This window comes from Ovis canadensis, chromosome 16 (genome assembly GCF_042477335.2).
Source record: "Ovis canadensis isolate MfBH-ARS-UI-01 breed Bighorn chromosome 16, ARS-UI_OviCan_v2, whole genome shotgun sequence".
Lineage (NCBI taxonomy): Eukaryota > Metazoa > Chordata > Mammalia > Artiodactyla > Bovidae > Ovis > Ovis canadensis.
In genome coordinates this window covers 21,587,413-21,605,165 of record NC_091260.1, presented here as the reverse complement: position 1 = coordinate 21,605,165, position 17,753 = coordinate 21,587,413, and the positions used below count along the sequence as shown (strand labels likewise).

The 17,753-nt window shown below is 34.8% G+C and overlaps 1 protein-coding gene across 3 annotated transcripts in view; it reads left to right on the top strand.

Annotated features, from left to right (window-relative positions):
• FCHO2 (FCH and mu domain containing endocytic adaptor 2) overlaps positions 1 to 17,753 on the top strand; it is a 119,376-nt gene that overhangs the window by 60,021 nt on the left and 41,602 nt on the right. For all 3 annotated transcript variants that reach the window (XM_069556192.1, XM_069556193.1, XM_069556194.1), the window contains 3 exons: positions 5,573 to 5,617; positions 7,874 to 7,946; positions 11,170 to 11,194. In XM_069556192.1, coding sequence (XP_069412293.1) covers positions 5,573 to 5,617; positions 7,874 to 7,946; positions 11,170 to 11,194 — 143 coding nt within the window. The remainder of the gene's footprint in view (positions 1 to 5,572; positions 5,618 to 7,873; positions 7,947 to 11,169; positions 11,195 to 17,753) is intronic.

Here is a 17,753-nt window from a genome sequence, read left to right as displayed (position 1 = left end):
TTTTTCCAAAAGTTGGTTCTGCTGTTCTTGGATTCAGAAATCAGTTAATCTGATAGCCTGCACCAGCTACATCTGTGGTCATATCACAGCACAGTAACTGATCATCATCATAATAATCCTAAATTGTGAAGTAAAGATTAAACTGTTTTGAGCAGACTTTAAGGAAAACTTAGTTTATTAATTTGAAGTAACCATTAAAAGTATTCAATGTATGTGCGTGTTCAGTTGCTCAGTTGTGTCCAGCTCTTCACGACCCCATGGACTGTAGCCTGCCAGGCTCTTCTGTCCGTGGAATTCTCCAGGCAAGAACACTGGAGTGGGTAGCCATTCCCTTTTCCAGGGGATCTTCCCAACACAGGGACTGAACCCAGGTCTCCTGCATTGCAGGGAGGTTCTTTACTGTCTGAGCTACCAGGGAAGCCTATTCAATGTATAAACACTGATCAAAAAAAAAAAAAAAAAAAGTAAAGAAAAACAACACTAAAGGAAGCTCATTACAGTTTTCACATGTGCATCCGAATAAAGACGGGGTTTTAGTTCCTTTTGCAGTGTGTGAAAGAAGTTAATCAACTTGACCTTAAAAGGAAGTTTATGGAAAAGAGACTGAGGTACTCCAAGGATTCAAAATCAGGAATATAGCCAGGCTACAGAAGGAAACCCAAACCAGTAGAAATACTAGATATTATTTTTCCTTTACTAAGTCTCTGCGTTTCTACTGCTTTTTTTTTTTTTTCTTTGCAGAATGGCTTTCTTTGCTTTCCAGGTGCCTTATGTAAGGTGATCTCTTAGTAAATTCTAGATATTTTTGCTTGTCCCTTAATTGTATCCGTCACTCAGAATTAACCCAGGTTTTTGTCCTTTTTCTTGACCAGAAACAACCTGGTCTAGGTAATCTTGGGTTGGGGTGATCTTCTTTCTAGTTCAGTCAGTTCTCACTAGGTCTCACTAGTGGCTGCTGTTCCACTTGTGAACAAGGGGAAATTCCCAGAGAAGAGAGATTACAGCAAGCAGAGTGTTAATTCCTAAAGGTTTTATTAGGATCCCAGAAAGTGAAAACATGACTCAGTCGAGGGAATGGAAGCAGTGTCAGATTTTGGATATAGGCGGAGGTTATATTTCAGTGCCAAGATGCTGTGTTGGAGAACTCGGTGAAAATTTAGATTTTACAGTGGCTGAAATTCTGTGGTTAAAAACCTGTTCTTTTTATTTGAGACCAAGGTTCCTAAATTAGCTTCATCACTGCTTCTCAAGCCTTGGCTACCTGTGAGAATCATTTGTTGAAAATATTTTCCTTTTTATTTCTTTCTCTCTCTTTTAAAAAAATGTACAGACATTGTACTATCCCAGAAATTTTGATGTCATTGGTGAAGGGTGGGTCCTTGGTATCACTATATTTTAAAACTTGCCCAATTCCAACATGCAGCCATTGTTGAGAAATTGCAGCATTACATCAGTGGATGCTTGTCATAAACGCAGACGCTCAAGCCCTACCCCAGGCTTACTGAATTAGAAACTATATTTTAATAAGATCGGTGGGCAGTTTGTGGTGCTTCCCTGGTGACTCTGGTTCAGTGTCTCCTCAGGAGACACCCGGACATTCAAAGGCAGGTCTGTCTCACTCTCTGTGGGGTCTCTGAGTCCTGGTGCACACAAGGTTTTATTTGAGCCCTCCAAGCATCTCTAGTGGGTATGGCGTTTGATTTTAAACGGAATTTCACTCCTCCTCACATCTTGCTGTGGTTTCTCCTTTGCCCTGGGACGTGGGGTATCTTTTTTGGGTGGGATTCAACATTTCTCCTGTCGATGGTCAGCAGTGAGTTGCAATTTTGGAGTTCTCGTAGGAGAAAATGAGTGTATGTCCTTCTAGCCTGCCATATGTGTAGATAGAGAAAGAGGAAGGAAATATGGCAAAAGATATTATCACCGCTCCATATCATTCATAAAAGTGATAAGACCTAGGTTTAGAAAGATAGGTAACTAGTCCAGGGTAACCAGCCAACAAGCAAGTAGCAAAACCAGGACCTGAACCTCCATGTCCTTTGCATACCACTGCAAGCTAGAGTTTGGTGCTCTTTTTCCTGTTAGCTTTCCTGGTTCAGCATCTGAGACACGTAGGAATGTGGCTCTGTTGAGGTCCACAAGCCCAGAAGCAAGCTTGAAAATGTCACTGACTCCCATTGTTTACGAGCCGCCCCCCCCTTTCCCTTTGTCTCTCTCTCTTCCTCCTCTCTTCCCACCTCTCCCTCCTCTCTTCCTCATCCCTCCCTCTTTATCATCACTTTTTGTTAAACTTGGAGGTCTGGGCATATTTCTATGTTTTAATTTGGCTTCTAAATAAAACCAGTGATCTGTGGTTTTAGTTGAGTATATGTAGTAAATTACTTGATTTAGGTAGCCCAAACCTATGTGAGTTTTGGGGCCAGTTTATAACTAGACAAAGTTGCTAATTTTGTTGATGGCTTGAGATTTAAAATTGATTCCAAAACAATGGAAACTATTAAATGTTTCACATTTTTTAAATATGTTACCTCATTCCACAAAATACATGTAGTGATTAAAGATTAGTGTTAAATAAATTCTTTCCTCCTGTAACATTTCCTAAAGTTTTGCTCCAGATTAGATTTGGCAACAATGTATTCCTACCTGATGATTAAAGCATCATATATAAGAATCGCTGGCCCTCTTTGAGGTCTGCCTTTAATTTCTTCTGCATTTAATTGAACTCTTAATGGCATTTTTAGATAATGTGTAAAAGAGCATCAAGAGGCAGAACCAAAATGGTTTTATTTGCTTTTATACAAACTAAATTGCCCTTGTGGCCCAGCATAAAATCTAAGTACTAAGAGCAGTTATTTATTTTGACAACAGAATTAATTGAGCCTAAAACAATTGAAATTCCAGTTGCAGCAAACTATTCTTTGACTCTCACTCTGGCTTTGGTACTGTCAAAAAAAGTAACTTGTCTTATGATTAAATAGCAGAATGATGGGCAGTGGACTGCATTTGGGAGAGATGCTGAATAAACTTTCTGCTTGTGAAACAGTTCAGAAGTGACATGCTACAAGGGGGGTCAGAATGTGCATTGATATCCAGCTGAGCTGTCAACTGGCACTGAGCCAGGCACGCAAAGCTTTGCCATGTGAAGCAGCATGTGGAGCGTATGCCATTTGAAAGAGAAAATCTTTTTCATGCATGATTTAATGGTTTTTTTAAGGGCATATATTTAGTTTTATTGTTCCAGAAACTGTTAGTATTTCTGTTTTAATAAAAAAGATTATGTGTGGATAGAAGTCAATTAATTTTTTTAATATATAGTTTATAATTTGAAAGGATTTCGCATCTGACATTGCAGAAATGTCATTTGAATAGCTTATTTTTATTGAATATTTTTTCTGTTCCAGATGGATTTTAAGAAGATGTTTAAAAAAGATAAAGGGAAAAATAATCAAGATATGTCTGGGTAAAAATGTGAGAAAAAAATGTAGAGTTTTGTTTGAAAGGATTGATGTTAATAGGGATAAGGGATGTCTTTACTATTTTCACATATTTGAAGACATCCAAAGATCTTAAAAGAATATATCCTGTATTTGCTCAGGTGATGTTTTAAAAGGTTTTCTAGATACTGCTTTTTAAAATTGTAAATAATGCAATTTGGTATTGCTGTTTTGTTTTGTTCCCTAGAAAAAGCCTATAGCTTGAGTATTAATTAGAGATTCTGTAAATAGTTACTGGGCACAAATGATGTGCTTATAATAGGAAAATTTTGGATTGACTATGTTTTTGGTTGTCTTTTTTTTTTTTTTTAAACCGGTGGTTATAGTCTCCCAAGCTTTATTAGGAAGTGATAAAATTAATAATACGTAATAAACTGCTGGTGATTTAGGCAGAGATTTTTCATTCTTCATAATTCTTAAACAGCAAAAGATGGCTGTTTATCAGATGCATATACTACTGAAATTCCTTACCTTTATTAGTCTTTCAGTTCTCATCTCTTTGTAAACTATTAGTGTAGGCCTTTAAAGGATTCTAAGACCAAGCTCATTACCCTTTCATTTAATGAATTTATAAGCTTCCAGATTTACAGAGTGGACCTGAAGTCCTTGAAATTTTAATTGGGCCATTTTCTGACTCTTAAGAACTTTTTGGATGGAAGTAGTGAATGTATTTTTTTCATTTTAGCCAAATGATGTTTACCATAAGAATGCCCCAGTAGGGAAGGTATTGCTAATTAATTAGTTAAGACCTTGTTTATCGGCACATTTATAACTTTTATTCTGCTTATCACTAAATGTTAATCTTTATTTGAATAGAAACTGGAACTGAGGAAGTAAATCTTTGACTTAGAGGTAAAAAGAAGGACATTTTAGCCAATAGTTTTAGATGCTCCTACTTGTAGAGAATTTTTCCTTGTTGGTTAGTGGTTTTCTTTCATAATGAAATGACCTATAAGAACTCTGATCATGAATTTGGACATAGTTACAGTTAAGCTTAACATATCAGAAGGATGAGTAGTGAAATCTCTTACGTACTCTTTACTTCAAGCTCTCTTTAAAAATCTCTTGATGTAGCAGATTGTACCAATTACCATTATTAAATTAAAAATGGTTTCACAAAGAAACTGGACTTGCATAAAATTGTATATTACAGAACAGGGCTAAAGAGACAATTTAGTGGAACGTGAAATTTTAGTTTGATAATTCATTTTATGTATATTTCAATAGAAAAATAATTCCTGCTGTTCACTACTTTATTTACTGTCTAAATAATTTGGTATTTTACATATATGAAAGATACCACATTTTATAGCACTTAAGGTTAGTCTCAGCACACCTGTCATTTCAGGGCTGTTTTAATTGTTTTTCAGCTGGTTTCCATTTTATCTTTGTCCCCTTCTCTGCAGTCTATCTCTCGTACCAGTGCTGAATTAATTTGTATATAAGACCACTTTCAGGAAGGTGTATGTGTATCACTTTCTCACATGAGAGCTCTTCCCGTTGCCTGCAAACTAGAGTTTAAATTCTTTGACCTGCTGTATGGATAGATCTGGGTTTTGACTTCAGCATCACCTCTTAGTTAGTATGTAATTAATTCGCTTACTTATTTAGCAGATATTCATGGAAGACATTATTTGATAGGGTGCAGTGGTGAACTGAACAAGCAAGGTCCCAGGCTTCCATTCTAGGAGTGTTTGCTGTCTTGGCCCCTTGGTCTTACCACCAGCGCAACCAAGGATTCTGCAACTGCCTCTTACTGTTGTTTTCTCTCAACTATACATACAACAGGCTCCCAACTACATGTTAGATCTCTGTGCTCCAAGTTGTGTGGCATCATATATAAAGGGTTTGCAGTAAATTGTGGTCATAATACTGGGCCAGTCACAGTTTTTTTTTTCAGTAACACTGAACATGCTTGCTATTTGATTTTTAAATTATTGCTGATATTTTAATTAACATCAGGTCACTCTGAAACATTTCAGAATCATTAAAAAGATGTAATGGGATCCCATCTGATTGTTTTCTGTCACTTTTTTTTTAACCAGTACTTGTCCATGTAATAACATTTTTCTTTTTAGGCCTTATTGAATTTGAAGAATGTGACCCTGCTAGTGCGGTTGAAGGTAAGCTGACTAGTTGTAATGTGTGGCAGCTAGCTGGTAGCTTCTGTTTACTGAAGAGAGAGGCTGCTGCCCATTGGTGTTAGCATGTCTAGGGAGTGATGTAAAAAATCTGAATGTGGTTTAAAGGCTTGCTGTATTAATGTTTGCTTTATAAATAAGTTTGCCCAAAGGATACTAATGTGTTAGAATATGTATTTTTTAAAAGATAAATATAACATGTATTTGTTTTTATATATACATTGAGAATGTTTTCTCCATTGATTCCTTCTTGAAACATTCTAATGTTATAAATAAGAAACATCGCTACATATTGATGTATACTGCTTATTCTACAATGGGCAGCATTTCAGTAATTGATAAGGTTATGCATTAATGCTAATGTGACTGTCATTCAAAATAGGTGATGATTTGAATTGGGGAAAGGGTCCACAACACTTATTGTGGACCCTTTATGTTTTTTATAGTATGAAGCCCAAGAGATATCTGCAGTTTTTGTTGTGGGTTTGTGTGTGTGTGTTGTGTTTTATATATCTCACTTTGTGAGCTGCTAGAAATAACTTGAAAGCAGTCTTTGATTTTTTCCAAGACCTGTGTAAGAGTTTAGAGAAATGGTTTGCTATTGTGTGTAAGGTTATTACTTCAGCAGTCAAGGAGCTCCAGGGCCTAGACTTTTTATAGCTGCCGTCTATGGGGCCGCACAGAGTCGGACACGACTGACACGGCTTAGCAGCAGCAGCAGCTGTTTGATTAAGAGCAGTAATTATATTAAGTTCTCTGTAATCTTTAAAGATTCCTCAAAAGCTGAAAAGAATTTAAAGAGTTCTTTAAAATGTTATAATAAATAATACCTACTCTGAGGAAAAAAATTATTTTAAAAATATTGTAATATGCTATACAAATATATGGTTCAGGGAATTAGTTTTACATGAAAGCAAGTACATTATTCTAAGACATTTGGATTATTATCCTGATTGTAGTGATAACTAGCTGTATAACAGTTACAAAAACTTAGTTACCTAATGCTTTTGAGTTTCCTCATCTACAAGGTGTGAAGTTAGCTTGAAGTGAAGAGGAGTGAAGAGAAGTCGCTCAGTCGTGTCCGACTCTTTGTGACACCATGGACTGTAGCCCACCAGGCTCCTAGGTCCATGGGATTTTCTAGGCATAAATACTGGAGTGGGTTGCCATTTCCTTCTCCAGGGGATCTTTCCAACCCAGGGATCGAACCCGGGTCTCCTGCATTGTAGGCAGACGCTTTACCGTCCAAGCTACCAGAGAACTGGAAGTTAGCTTGGGTGTACTCAAACCAGTCAGTCCTAAAGGAAATCAACCATGAATATTCATCAGAAGAACTGATGAAGAAATTGAAGCTCAATACTTTGGCCATCTGATCCAAAGAGTTAACTCACTGGAAAAGAGCCTGATGCCGAGAAAGATTGAAGGTGAAAGGGCAGCAGAGGATGAGATGGTTAGATAGCATGACTGACTCAGTAGACATGAATTTGAGCAAACTCCAGGAAATAGTGGAGGACAGGGAAGCCTGGTGTGCTGCAGTCCATGGGGTCGCAAAGAGTCGAATATGACTTAGGAACTGAACAACAGCAGCTAAGCTTTAAGTGCTGAATTCTATTAACAATTGATAGCATTACTGACCTTTTAAAAAAATAATCTGTCATGCAGGAAGACGAGGAACTGCCTTATTTGGCAAAACAGAAATGATATTTTTCCTCATTTATGGTTGGATCCACTTACAACATTGTTTTTATTAGAGATAACACATGTACAAAAGATGCCATATTATAAATATCTGTCATACTGTTAATGGACCTGTTGTCATCTATTTATTTAAAACACATTTATATTTTGTGACCTTTTATACAGAGAACGTGATCTGACCTGCATTTATAACCAAATCTCTTATAATGAATGATGTACTTTCTTTGAAGTCTTAAGATATCTGCAAATGCTTATTTGCCTGAGGTAATTTAGAGGAGGAGAGAATGTCATCGCTTAAGTGATTGTTCTATGTATAACCTTTTGGTGAATAACAGGCTATATTAACATAAGAAAAATTTAAACAGATTATGACCCTGATTTAAATTTTAGGGCTTAGTAATTGATGCTTATATTTCTTTCATCCAAATTTAGTATCAACATTTATGAGCAAATCATGTGTCAGGATACAAGATGCATTCATAAATTTAATATGTTTATCAGGAAGAGTCATATTCTATAACAATATATGTTTATTTTAAGGTATAAAACCAAGGAAAAGAAAGACTTTTGGTTTACCAGGAATAATTAAAAAGGAAAAGGATGCAGAGTCTGTGTAAGTATATTGTATTGTCAAAATTCTTTCCATTTTTAGAAATAATATTTTATAAATAGTCTTATAACAGTAAAACTATTATTATGAATTTGAAAAGAAAAAATTATTTTGGAAATAACTCAAAAGTATATATGGCTAAGGTGTGAAAAATACAGACTTTTCTAAGAACATTTGCCAACCCCTCTAGTTTTAATTAAAAATGCTAACCTTTTATATTATTTTAAAATTTCAAGATGAAAGCTTTAGTATTTTCAAATTGAAACTTCAAAGATGCCTTTATTTTATAAAATGATACATGCATATTAAAAAAATGAAAAGTACAGTGAAAACTAAAAATTGTTCTAAGTCTTAATAACCTAAAAGCAGCTCCATGGTCAACGATTTGATGAAAATCTTTCAAGACAACTCTAAGCATGTAGGAACTTAGTGATATACGTATACATAAATGGAAAATGTTAAATGGAGGAGAAAAAAGCCATAACACATTTTAAACATTTATATTAATTCATATGTTTTAGATAGAAGATGGAGTATAAACTTCTTTTACCTTTCTAAAAAAAATAAATTGGTATACAGAGTACAGAGAAATACAGTTATCATATGAGAAATTAAACTATTATTAACTAACTCAAATTTTGTACCTTGGCTACACAGTAGAACTACCTGAGAAATTAAATGTATCTATGCCAGCCTCTGCTTCAGACCAACTAAATGAGATTCTTTGGGTGTGAGGCCCCAAAAGTTTTTGTGTTGTCTTAATATACAGTGGGGGTTGAGAGTCATTAAACTATGATTAACCAGAGACAAATTGGAATTAAAGGAAATTTTCTTTGCTTGATTATTCAACTGATTTAGACTGCAGAGAGACTAATGTAAAATCTCAAGTGATTTGTTGATCCAGTAACACTGAATGAAAATTTGTTTAAAATCTCTACTACTATTCTAGCATAATCAGCAAAACTCTCCCAAGAGTTAATATTTTGATGGACAGTCATACTTTCTATATAAGAGAACAATTTGTGCTTTGGGTATTCTTGTCTCCTCCCTGGTTATATGCTTATCTGAGTTTCTAACATTCCAAATGTCTGTTTCTTTCCTCCTCCCTAGTGGTATTTTGGTTTAACAAATTAAGACTATTTGCAAAGTGACTTAGGCCTATAGTTACTGTCTCTTCTGCAGATGTCTTTTGAACTTTGTGAAGGGGGTATTTTGCTAAGGGATGGAACCTAATCTCTTTTATAACATTGGAATTGAAGTTTTAACAGTTGATTTGTAAGGAAATTTTTAAAATGTAGCCAGTTTATCTGTTAGTGACTGTATTATAAATAGTTAATATGTTTATATAATTGACAGTTTTCACAGCTGTTCATTTAGGGAGCTTCTAATATTTTTGTATATTTCATGTTTTTAAAATAGTTTTTCGTAATCAGTAATTTCCCAATATGATCATTAGGCCACTTGGATATTGGAATATTTTAATCAATAAGAATACTAAGTCAGAAAACTAACGCTTAAATCATTGCATCACTATCGCCATCTGTCAACACTGCTTGGCAGGAAAAATGTTAAGAGTTCACTTTGCTTGAAATGCCCGAGGCTCTTGGCGTGCTTCTTCTCATAGCCTGAAGGCTTTTGAAATGCCAGCAATTGTGTACGAGGGCTCCTGATCAGAGCTTGGTCTTCCTGGGGCTTCATCTTCAGGTCTCACACGCGTGCTGTGAAGGCAGACAGATAAGTGCTTTACCACAAAGACGAGAGAATTCTGGCCTACAGCCAGAGAATAAATGGTTTGGAACTTTTACACTTACATTTATATTTCAACTTTATCTTTTATTTATTTATTTATTTATTTATTTTAGTTTTTTATTTTTTAAATTTTAAAATCTTTAATTCTTACTTTAATTCTTTACTTTATCTTTTAAAAAAAGAAGTAGAAATGTTTTAACATCTTAAGTGATTTGATTCTGTACCGGGATTGAATTGATCATTATAGTAGCTTTTCTGGTCATTTCCTCAGAGTATACATAGGTTTGTTTGGTAACAATATTCCTTATAATCTACCAATAATAAGGAAGCCCTTTTTCAGCATTTACAATTTTAAGTAAATATAAAGGCCTGTGGGATTTGCATTTGCCCTCGGTGCTCCCTTTTGAATTCAGAGCAGGATTCTTTCAGTCTACTCCATCTTATCTTTATTTAAGAAAGTTCTTATGGATTTTTCTGGTTTGTGCTTGGTCTTCGAATTGATACAGATTACCTGTTTATCTTATATTTTAATTTTTTTTAAATTTTGTTCATTTAGCTCTTAAGGTGTACCTAATGTCTGCATTTTCAGACTGTTATTAAAGTGGCAGAATCTGATACGATATTCAGTTAAGTCTGTCATGCCAAAGACTATACCTAATCCACTGCCTTTTAAGTAGACACTCTAATTTCTGTTTGTGAATTTGTTTTAGAATGTATATGTATAAATTCTTCTAACCTTATTCTAATGACTTCAATGCCTTTAATTTTATATATTTAAGGCTTTATTTGTTTAGTTGAGAAGGTTGGTGTCTTTTGTTTTAAATTTAAAATAATAGTTTTCACTAGGTTATATCCAGATTTATATTTGCTTATCATTTAAATGATAAAATATCAGTGCTCAATTGCATATTACATTAGACTAGAAACTATTCCAACTGGAAGTCTAGCTGCTCATTTAACATATTTGGAGAAAAGTGGTTTCACTTCTATATAATCTGCCTTATGGAAGTACTTCAAAGGGAGTAAGTTAAAAAAAAATTTTTTTTAATGTTACTGTTATTTACCAATAAATGTAAATACAGGCTTTTTAAAAGCCAGACTTTCTTCTTTAAGGGAGTTTTTTGTTTGTTTGCTTTTGGTTTTTTTATCTTTTTCTACCTGAAGAATTAAAAGCCACTAGAAATCCTTGACAGCTTCGTTAATATGATTCATGTGCCAATTCATGGAAAAGAAGTCATTTTAAAAGTTTTAAAAATATTTGTAAGCTGTTTGTTTTATTTTGTCTTGTATAAGTAAAGGAGAATATCTGAATTTTAAAATCATTTGGTATATTTTAATATTCATGGTTTGATTTCTCTAAATACTTTAATGGGGTTTAAATGAAAGTTATGTTTAAATACCAGAGCAAACACTTTCAAACAGTATATTTACCAGATCTAATAGTTGCATATTTATAATGTTTTGTTTGTTTTAATAGGGAATGCCCTGATGCAGATTCACTTGTAAGTAGATTTTACTTTCGTACAAACAATTTAGCTATTTTAATTAGGAATACCGAGCATATTTGGGTTGAGTTTGTTTGCAGATCTTTCCAAGAAAAATACTAGCCATATTATTAGAGATTTACCATTGAAATTATTTTACAGATGTATTTTTGGTTTTACATTGCCAGATGCTTTCCTTTAATAAATAGAAGGTATTTCTAACCACTTTTAAAAAGTGGACATTTACTTTTAAAATTGGAGTAGAGCCATAATATATTGCTTTTTCTTGGGAAATATGTCGGATATCAAATCTGCCTGTTTTATTTTAAAATGTGCTGTTACTAATTGATTCTTACATCTGTTAAAATACTGCTATATCTGGTCATGTATTTGAGGTTTGTTTAGAAGACTGTCATTTTAGAAAAAGTAGCAACAACCATGGTTAGTACTTTTGTGTGTTCTTGATTTTGTGTTTTAAAGAAAATTTGTATGTATTTCTTATTTAAATATATTTCTTCATGTATAATTAAAGAAGACATCAAATGGAGCTCCCTGTGGTTACAGTGAGAGAATAGATTTACCAAATGATGTTAAGTAATGGGTAGACAGATGTGGTCAGGTCTGTCATTAGGATTGGTCATTAGACACTGGTCGTGTTGCTAAGTGTAGTAGAGTTAAGCTTTCTCCTGTATTGTTCTTGCTTGCATAACTTGTTTCTTTTGACTCCAAAACATTATGGTCTTTTTCAGCATACTGGTGTACCAACATAAAGAACTACATATTTTGTAAAACATTGTGGTTTATTTTAATTAAGATAAAACTAGTATTTTTGTTGCATGTTTCAGGTTTAAGATAAGAAAACTATTGTTTGTTAATACAATTATAGTGAAAGTAAATTGACTTCTGATGAGCTCTAGGCCCAAAATTATTGATGTGTGTGGAGTTGCAACATTTATTTTCCACTTGCCTGTTTTGATACCCTTAGTTTACTAGTTAATGAAAAAGTCAACAGATGTGTTTGGCATTTACTGTAGTGCTCATCATGCATTTTATTTCTGAATGATTTATAGCATTTATTTGATGACTGCAACATTGAATAAAATTTTTAATACTTTGTTTTATTTTATATACACACTCCTATAAATAAAATATTTAAAATTTTCTTAGTTCATTGATACTTTTCTGTAATGAACAATATTTAATAGTTTTGAACTTTAGCCAGTACTTATCTGGAATTAGAAAGGGGCTTTAAAAGAAGACACGAAATTCTACCCTATGTAAGAAATGATTGATCAATTTGATGGTACAGAAATGAAAATCATAAAATTAGAAAAAATACGCCATAGAAGGATTTGAATCACTAAAGATATAGTTGGGCAGAGTGTATTTGCAAGATGTTTAACAAGGGGCTAATTATTTTCCTTTGCAAAATTTTTATACAAGTAAGTTTAATAAAAGATAAGCAAGTATCCCAGTAGGAAATGGGCATTAGGATAAAAACAGGCAATTTTCATAAGAATAAATAAAAGGTTGTGGTGAATAATCCTGCTGCTGCTACTGCTGCTAAGTCGCTTCAGTCGTGTCCGACTGTGCGACCCCATAGACGGCAGCCCACCAGGCTCCTCTATCCCTGGGATTCTTTCTCTAGGCAAGAATACTGGAGTGGGTTGCCATTTCCTTCTCCCATAAGTAATGTTATTCAAAATAGTAGTCTTCTTCTGATGCAAATTAAAATGAAATTTCTTTATTCACCAGTCATACTGGCAAAAGTTTTGATACACGTGCACTGTTGTTAGGACTGTAAACTGGTGTCACCTGGCTTGTGCATAGTTTGGCAGTATCTCTCCAAATAGAAAATGTGTGTTCCTTTTGACTGTGCAGTCCTGCTGCTAGGGCTTCACTGTTACTGCTATAGTCCCAGGCACTATGTGTGTGTGCATGTGTGTGCTGATATATGCACATGTGTGTATACATTCTTCATCAAGACATATGCTTATATAGACAGGGAGGGAGAAAAGGTAGATAGAGACGTGTTTATTTCAACACTGTTGATATTAGCAAAAAATTGGAAGCACTAAAGAAAGCATCAATTAAAATGGGGATTGGTTAAATAAATTATTAAACATTCACTTGAAGAAATAGTCAGTTACAGAGCTAGGTGGCTCTGTGTCTGTTATATGGGAAGAACTATGTGGTCTTTAAAATAATTGCTTTTTAAAATATATACATGTGTACATGATATGTATTCTCTTTTTTAAAAAGAATGAGTTACAAGACGTCGAGTTTTGGTTACCTTTGAAGAGAAGGATTGCAGTGGTGATGAGCAGAGAGAGGAGGCTTTCATATTCTGTTGTTTGCTTTTATTTATGGCCTGTGATTTATTTAGGGCTTCCCTGGTGGCTCAGTCAGTGAAGAGTCTGCCTGCAGTGCAGGAGACCCGGGTTTAATCCATGGGTCAGGAAGATCCCCTGGAGAAGGAAATGACAACCCATTCCACTATTCTTGCTTGGAAAATTCCATGGACAGAGGAGCCTGGCGGGCTACAGTCCATGAAGTTGCAAGAGTTGAATACGACTTAGTGACTAAACCACCATGATTTATTTATGGCCTCAGTTCAGTTCAATCACTCAGTCATGTCCGATTCTTTGTGACCCCATGGGCTGCAGCATACCAGGCCTCCCTTGTCCATCACCAACTCCCATAGTTTACCCAAACTCATGTCCATTGAGTCAGTGATGACATCCAACCATCTCATCCTCTCTTGTCCCTTTCTCCTCCTGCCTTCAGTCTTTCCCAGCATCAGGGTCTTTTCCAATGAGTCAGTTCTTCGGGTCGGATGGCCAAAATATTGGAGTTTCAGCTTCAACATCAGTCCTTCCAGTGAATATTCAGGACTAATTTCCTTTTAGGATTGACAGGTTGGATCTCCTTGCAGTCCAAGGGACTCTCAAGAGTCTTCTCCAACACCACAGTTCTAAAGCATCAATTCTTCAGCACTCAGCTTTCTTTATAGTCCAACTCTCACATCCATATGTGACTACTGGAATTTCCAGAGCCTTGACTAGACAGACCTTTGTTGGCAAAGTAATGTTTCTGCTTTTGAATATGCTGTCTAGGTTGGTCATAACTTTCCTTCCAAGGAGTAAGTGTCTTTTAATTTCATGGCTGCAGTCACCATCTGCAGTGGTTTTGGAGCCCCCCCCAAATATAGTCTGCCACTGTTTCCACCGTTTCTCCATCTATTTGCCATGAAGTGATGGGACCAGATGCCATGATCTTCGTTTTCTGAATGTTGAGCTTTAAGCCAACTTTTTCGCTCTCCTCTTTCACTTTCATCAAGAGGCTCCTTAGTTCTTCTTCACTTTCTGCCATAAGGGTGGTGTCATCTGCATATCTGAAGTTATGATATTTTTCCCGGCAATCTTGATTCCAGCTTGTGCTTCATCCAGCCCAGTGTTTCTTATGATGTACTCTGCATAAAAGTTAAATAAGCAGGTTGACAGTATACAGCCTTGACATACTCCTTTTCCTATTTGGAACCAGTCTGTTGTTCCATGTCTAGTTCCAACTGTTGCTTCCTGACCTGCATACAGATTTCTCAAGAGGCAATTATGGTCTGTTTGTCACCTTTTTGTTTATAGCTAGTCTTACCATAACTTAAATGTCAGTAGGCTACCTTGGTAGGGAAATATCCATCATTTTCTGTTCCTTTTTTAAAAGATCTATGTATGTAATTTAAAAAAATTATTTTGAGATACAGATCTTTTGAAAGTTGACAAATTGAAATGTAAATTGCTCTCTTCTTTTAGTTTTAGCCAATTTCCCTTCTCCAGAGAGATTGAGAAATATACCATTGACTTGTAATATTTAAAAAAAAAATTACTACCACCACTATCCGCCAACTTCCTTTAAGGTTGTTGACTAAAGTTACCTGCTCATTTTTTTTTCTTGTGCTGCTTTTGACTTAATACTTTCCTCTAGCAGTATGGGGCCCTAATATAGAAACCATGGATTGAATGGACAAAGGTGTAAAAAGGTAATGTGTAAGTTTTTATCAATATCATGTATAGTTCTAGCATTGAAAACCTGATACAGTAAAAATTACTGCTATTTTTTAAAAAAACACATACCAAGAAAACATTTTGTTTTGGAATAATTGTCAATTTACAGATCATTACAAAGATAATACAGAGCAGTCTCATCTTTCATCTTGTCTCTCCTGATGGTAACATCTTGTAAAACTTTGGTACAGTAACATATATAACTAGAATATTGATATTAATACAGTCAAAACAGAACATTACCATTAAACAAGGATCTTTTCTTTTCCCCCTCACCTATTTAACCTTGTCCCAATGCCCAGATCCCTGGAATTCACTGATGTGTTTATCACCTCTCTATTTTTACCTTTTCCAGAATGTCATATAAATGGGATCCTATAAGATATAACTTTTTCAGACTGGATTCTTTTGCCCCAGGAATATTAGATGTGCATTTAAGACTTATTCATATTGTTTCATGACTCCATATTTCATTCCTTTTTTTGGCACTGAAGAGTGTATCATTGTATAGATGTCCCACAGTTTACTTACTTACTTATTGAAGGATATTTTGCTTGCTGCTTCTTTTAGGTGTTTATGAATAAAGCAGCTTAATCACATTTGTGTGCAAGTTTTTGTGGGAAAATAGTTTTAATATCAAGTGGGTAAATACCCAGGAGTGTGATTGCTGGATTTCTGGGAGGATCTTTCATTTTAATTGCCCTTTTTCTGTCACTTTTGTTCTGATACTACCCTCTCCCCCAACCACCTCTGGCAACTACTAATCTTTTCTCTATTTCTATAAACTTGTCATTTCAGAAATGTTATTTAAGTGGAATTGTATTGTATGTAACCTTTTCAGATTGACTTTTTTTTTCACTCAGCACCCTTTTCTGGAGATTATTTCAGATTGTTGCATGTATAAATAGTTCATTCCTTTTCATTGCTGAATAGTATTCCACGATGTAGGTGTACCAAAGTCTGTTCACTTACTGTGGGATATTTAGTTGTTTCCAATTTTTGACTATTAGATATGCTACTTTGAACAATTGTATACAGGTCTTTGTGTACATAATGTTCTCTTTTGACACTGGTAATTTTCTTTCTGAAGTCTATTTTATTAGTCTATCTAATAGTGAAATAGTCACTGTCATTTTTATTTTTTAAACTAATATTTCCTGGTATATATATTTTTTCATTTTCCTTTCAACCTACCTATTTTTGTTTGTTTGAAGTGAGTTTCTTATGGGTAGCATATAGGTCATGTTTTTTTAATTCATTCTGTCAGTCTGTCTTTTGATATATATGTGTATATTATGTTAAATATTTAATGTAATTGTTGACATGTTGGGATTTGTCTGCCATTTAATTTTTTGTTTTTGTTCTTCTCTGTCTTTGAATTTTGTTTTCTTTTTCCTACTTTTCTGTGGGTTATTTGAACCTTTTGTTTTTAGAATTTCACTTGGATTTATAGTTTGGCTTTTTTTTTTAAGCATATCACTTTGTATATCATTTTAGATGGTTACTGTGGGCCACTCTCCAGTGCCTTCAGATGGTGGTTTTTGTTTATTTTGACCAGAGTTTATTGATGTAATCTGCAGGAGGTTGATTCAAAGCAGTTTATTTGGTCTTACAGAACACAGCTCTGTATTATTTTAAATTAGTACATTGTATAGTACAGTGTATTATAAACAAATTTTAAAATAGTGTCAGTAGCAGATCCCTCATAGAACCTCTAGGAGATCAAATATCTGCTATATTTCTAGGGTATCAAGAATACAAATAAAGTATTTTGAGAAAAACTTTTTTATTCTGAATTTTAATGAATCCACATTTGGCAAGGTTTCTTTAAAGTATTTAAAGTATTATTTGCATTTTAAATATTATTTGCACATTAGCAAGCAACATACAGAACTCAAAGAAAGTGCCCTACTTCTGGGGTCATAACTACATCACTTGTCATCTTTTTGTCTATGGAATCTGCTCTTTACCTTATATTAGATATTTCACTTCTAAACTTTAATCCAGTCTGTTAACTCACTGCTAGCTACATTAGAATCTAACAGGCACAGCACAAGGTTTATACAGTTATAACCTGGAAGCTGTAACTGGGTAAACCTTGTGCTATGCCTCTTAGATTAGCAGTCCTTCATGTTTCTCTTGCTGAGCTTCAACAAGTGATTGGAGGAAGAATGAGAAACTTTACCAGCAAAAATGATACAGGCTGTCCTCTGCGTGCGTGCTCAGTCGTATCTGACTGTGTGACCCCATGGACTGTAGCCCATCAGCCTCCTCTGTCCATGGAATTTTCCAAGCAAGAATACTCATGTGGGTTGCCATTTCCTGCTCCAGGGGATCTTCCCAACCCAGGGATCGGACTTTCATCTCCTGCATTAGCAGGCAGATTCTTTATCACTACACCACCTGGGAAGCCCACTGGCTGTCCAGTTACATACAACTAGTAAACCCTAGGTTTTCTTGGCAGTCCTTTTTTCCTCCCTATTTTAAAAAACTTTTTATTTGGAAATACAGTCTAA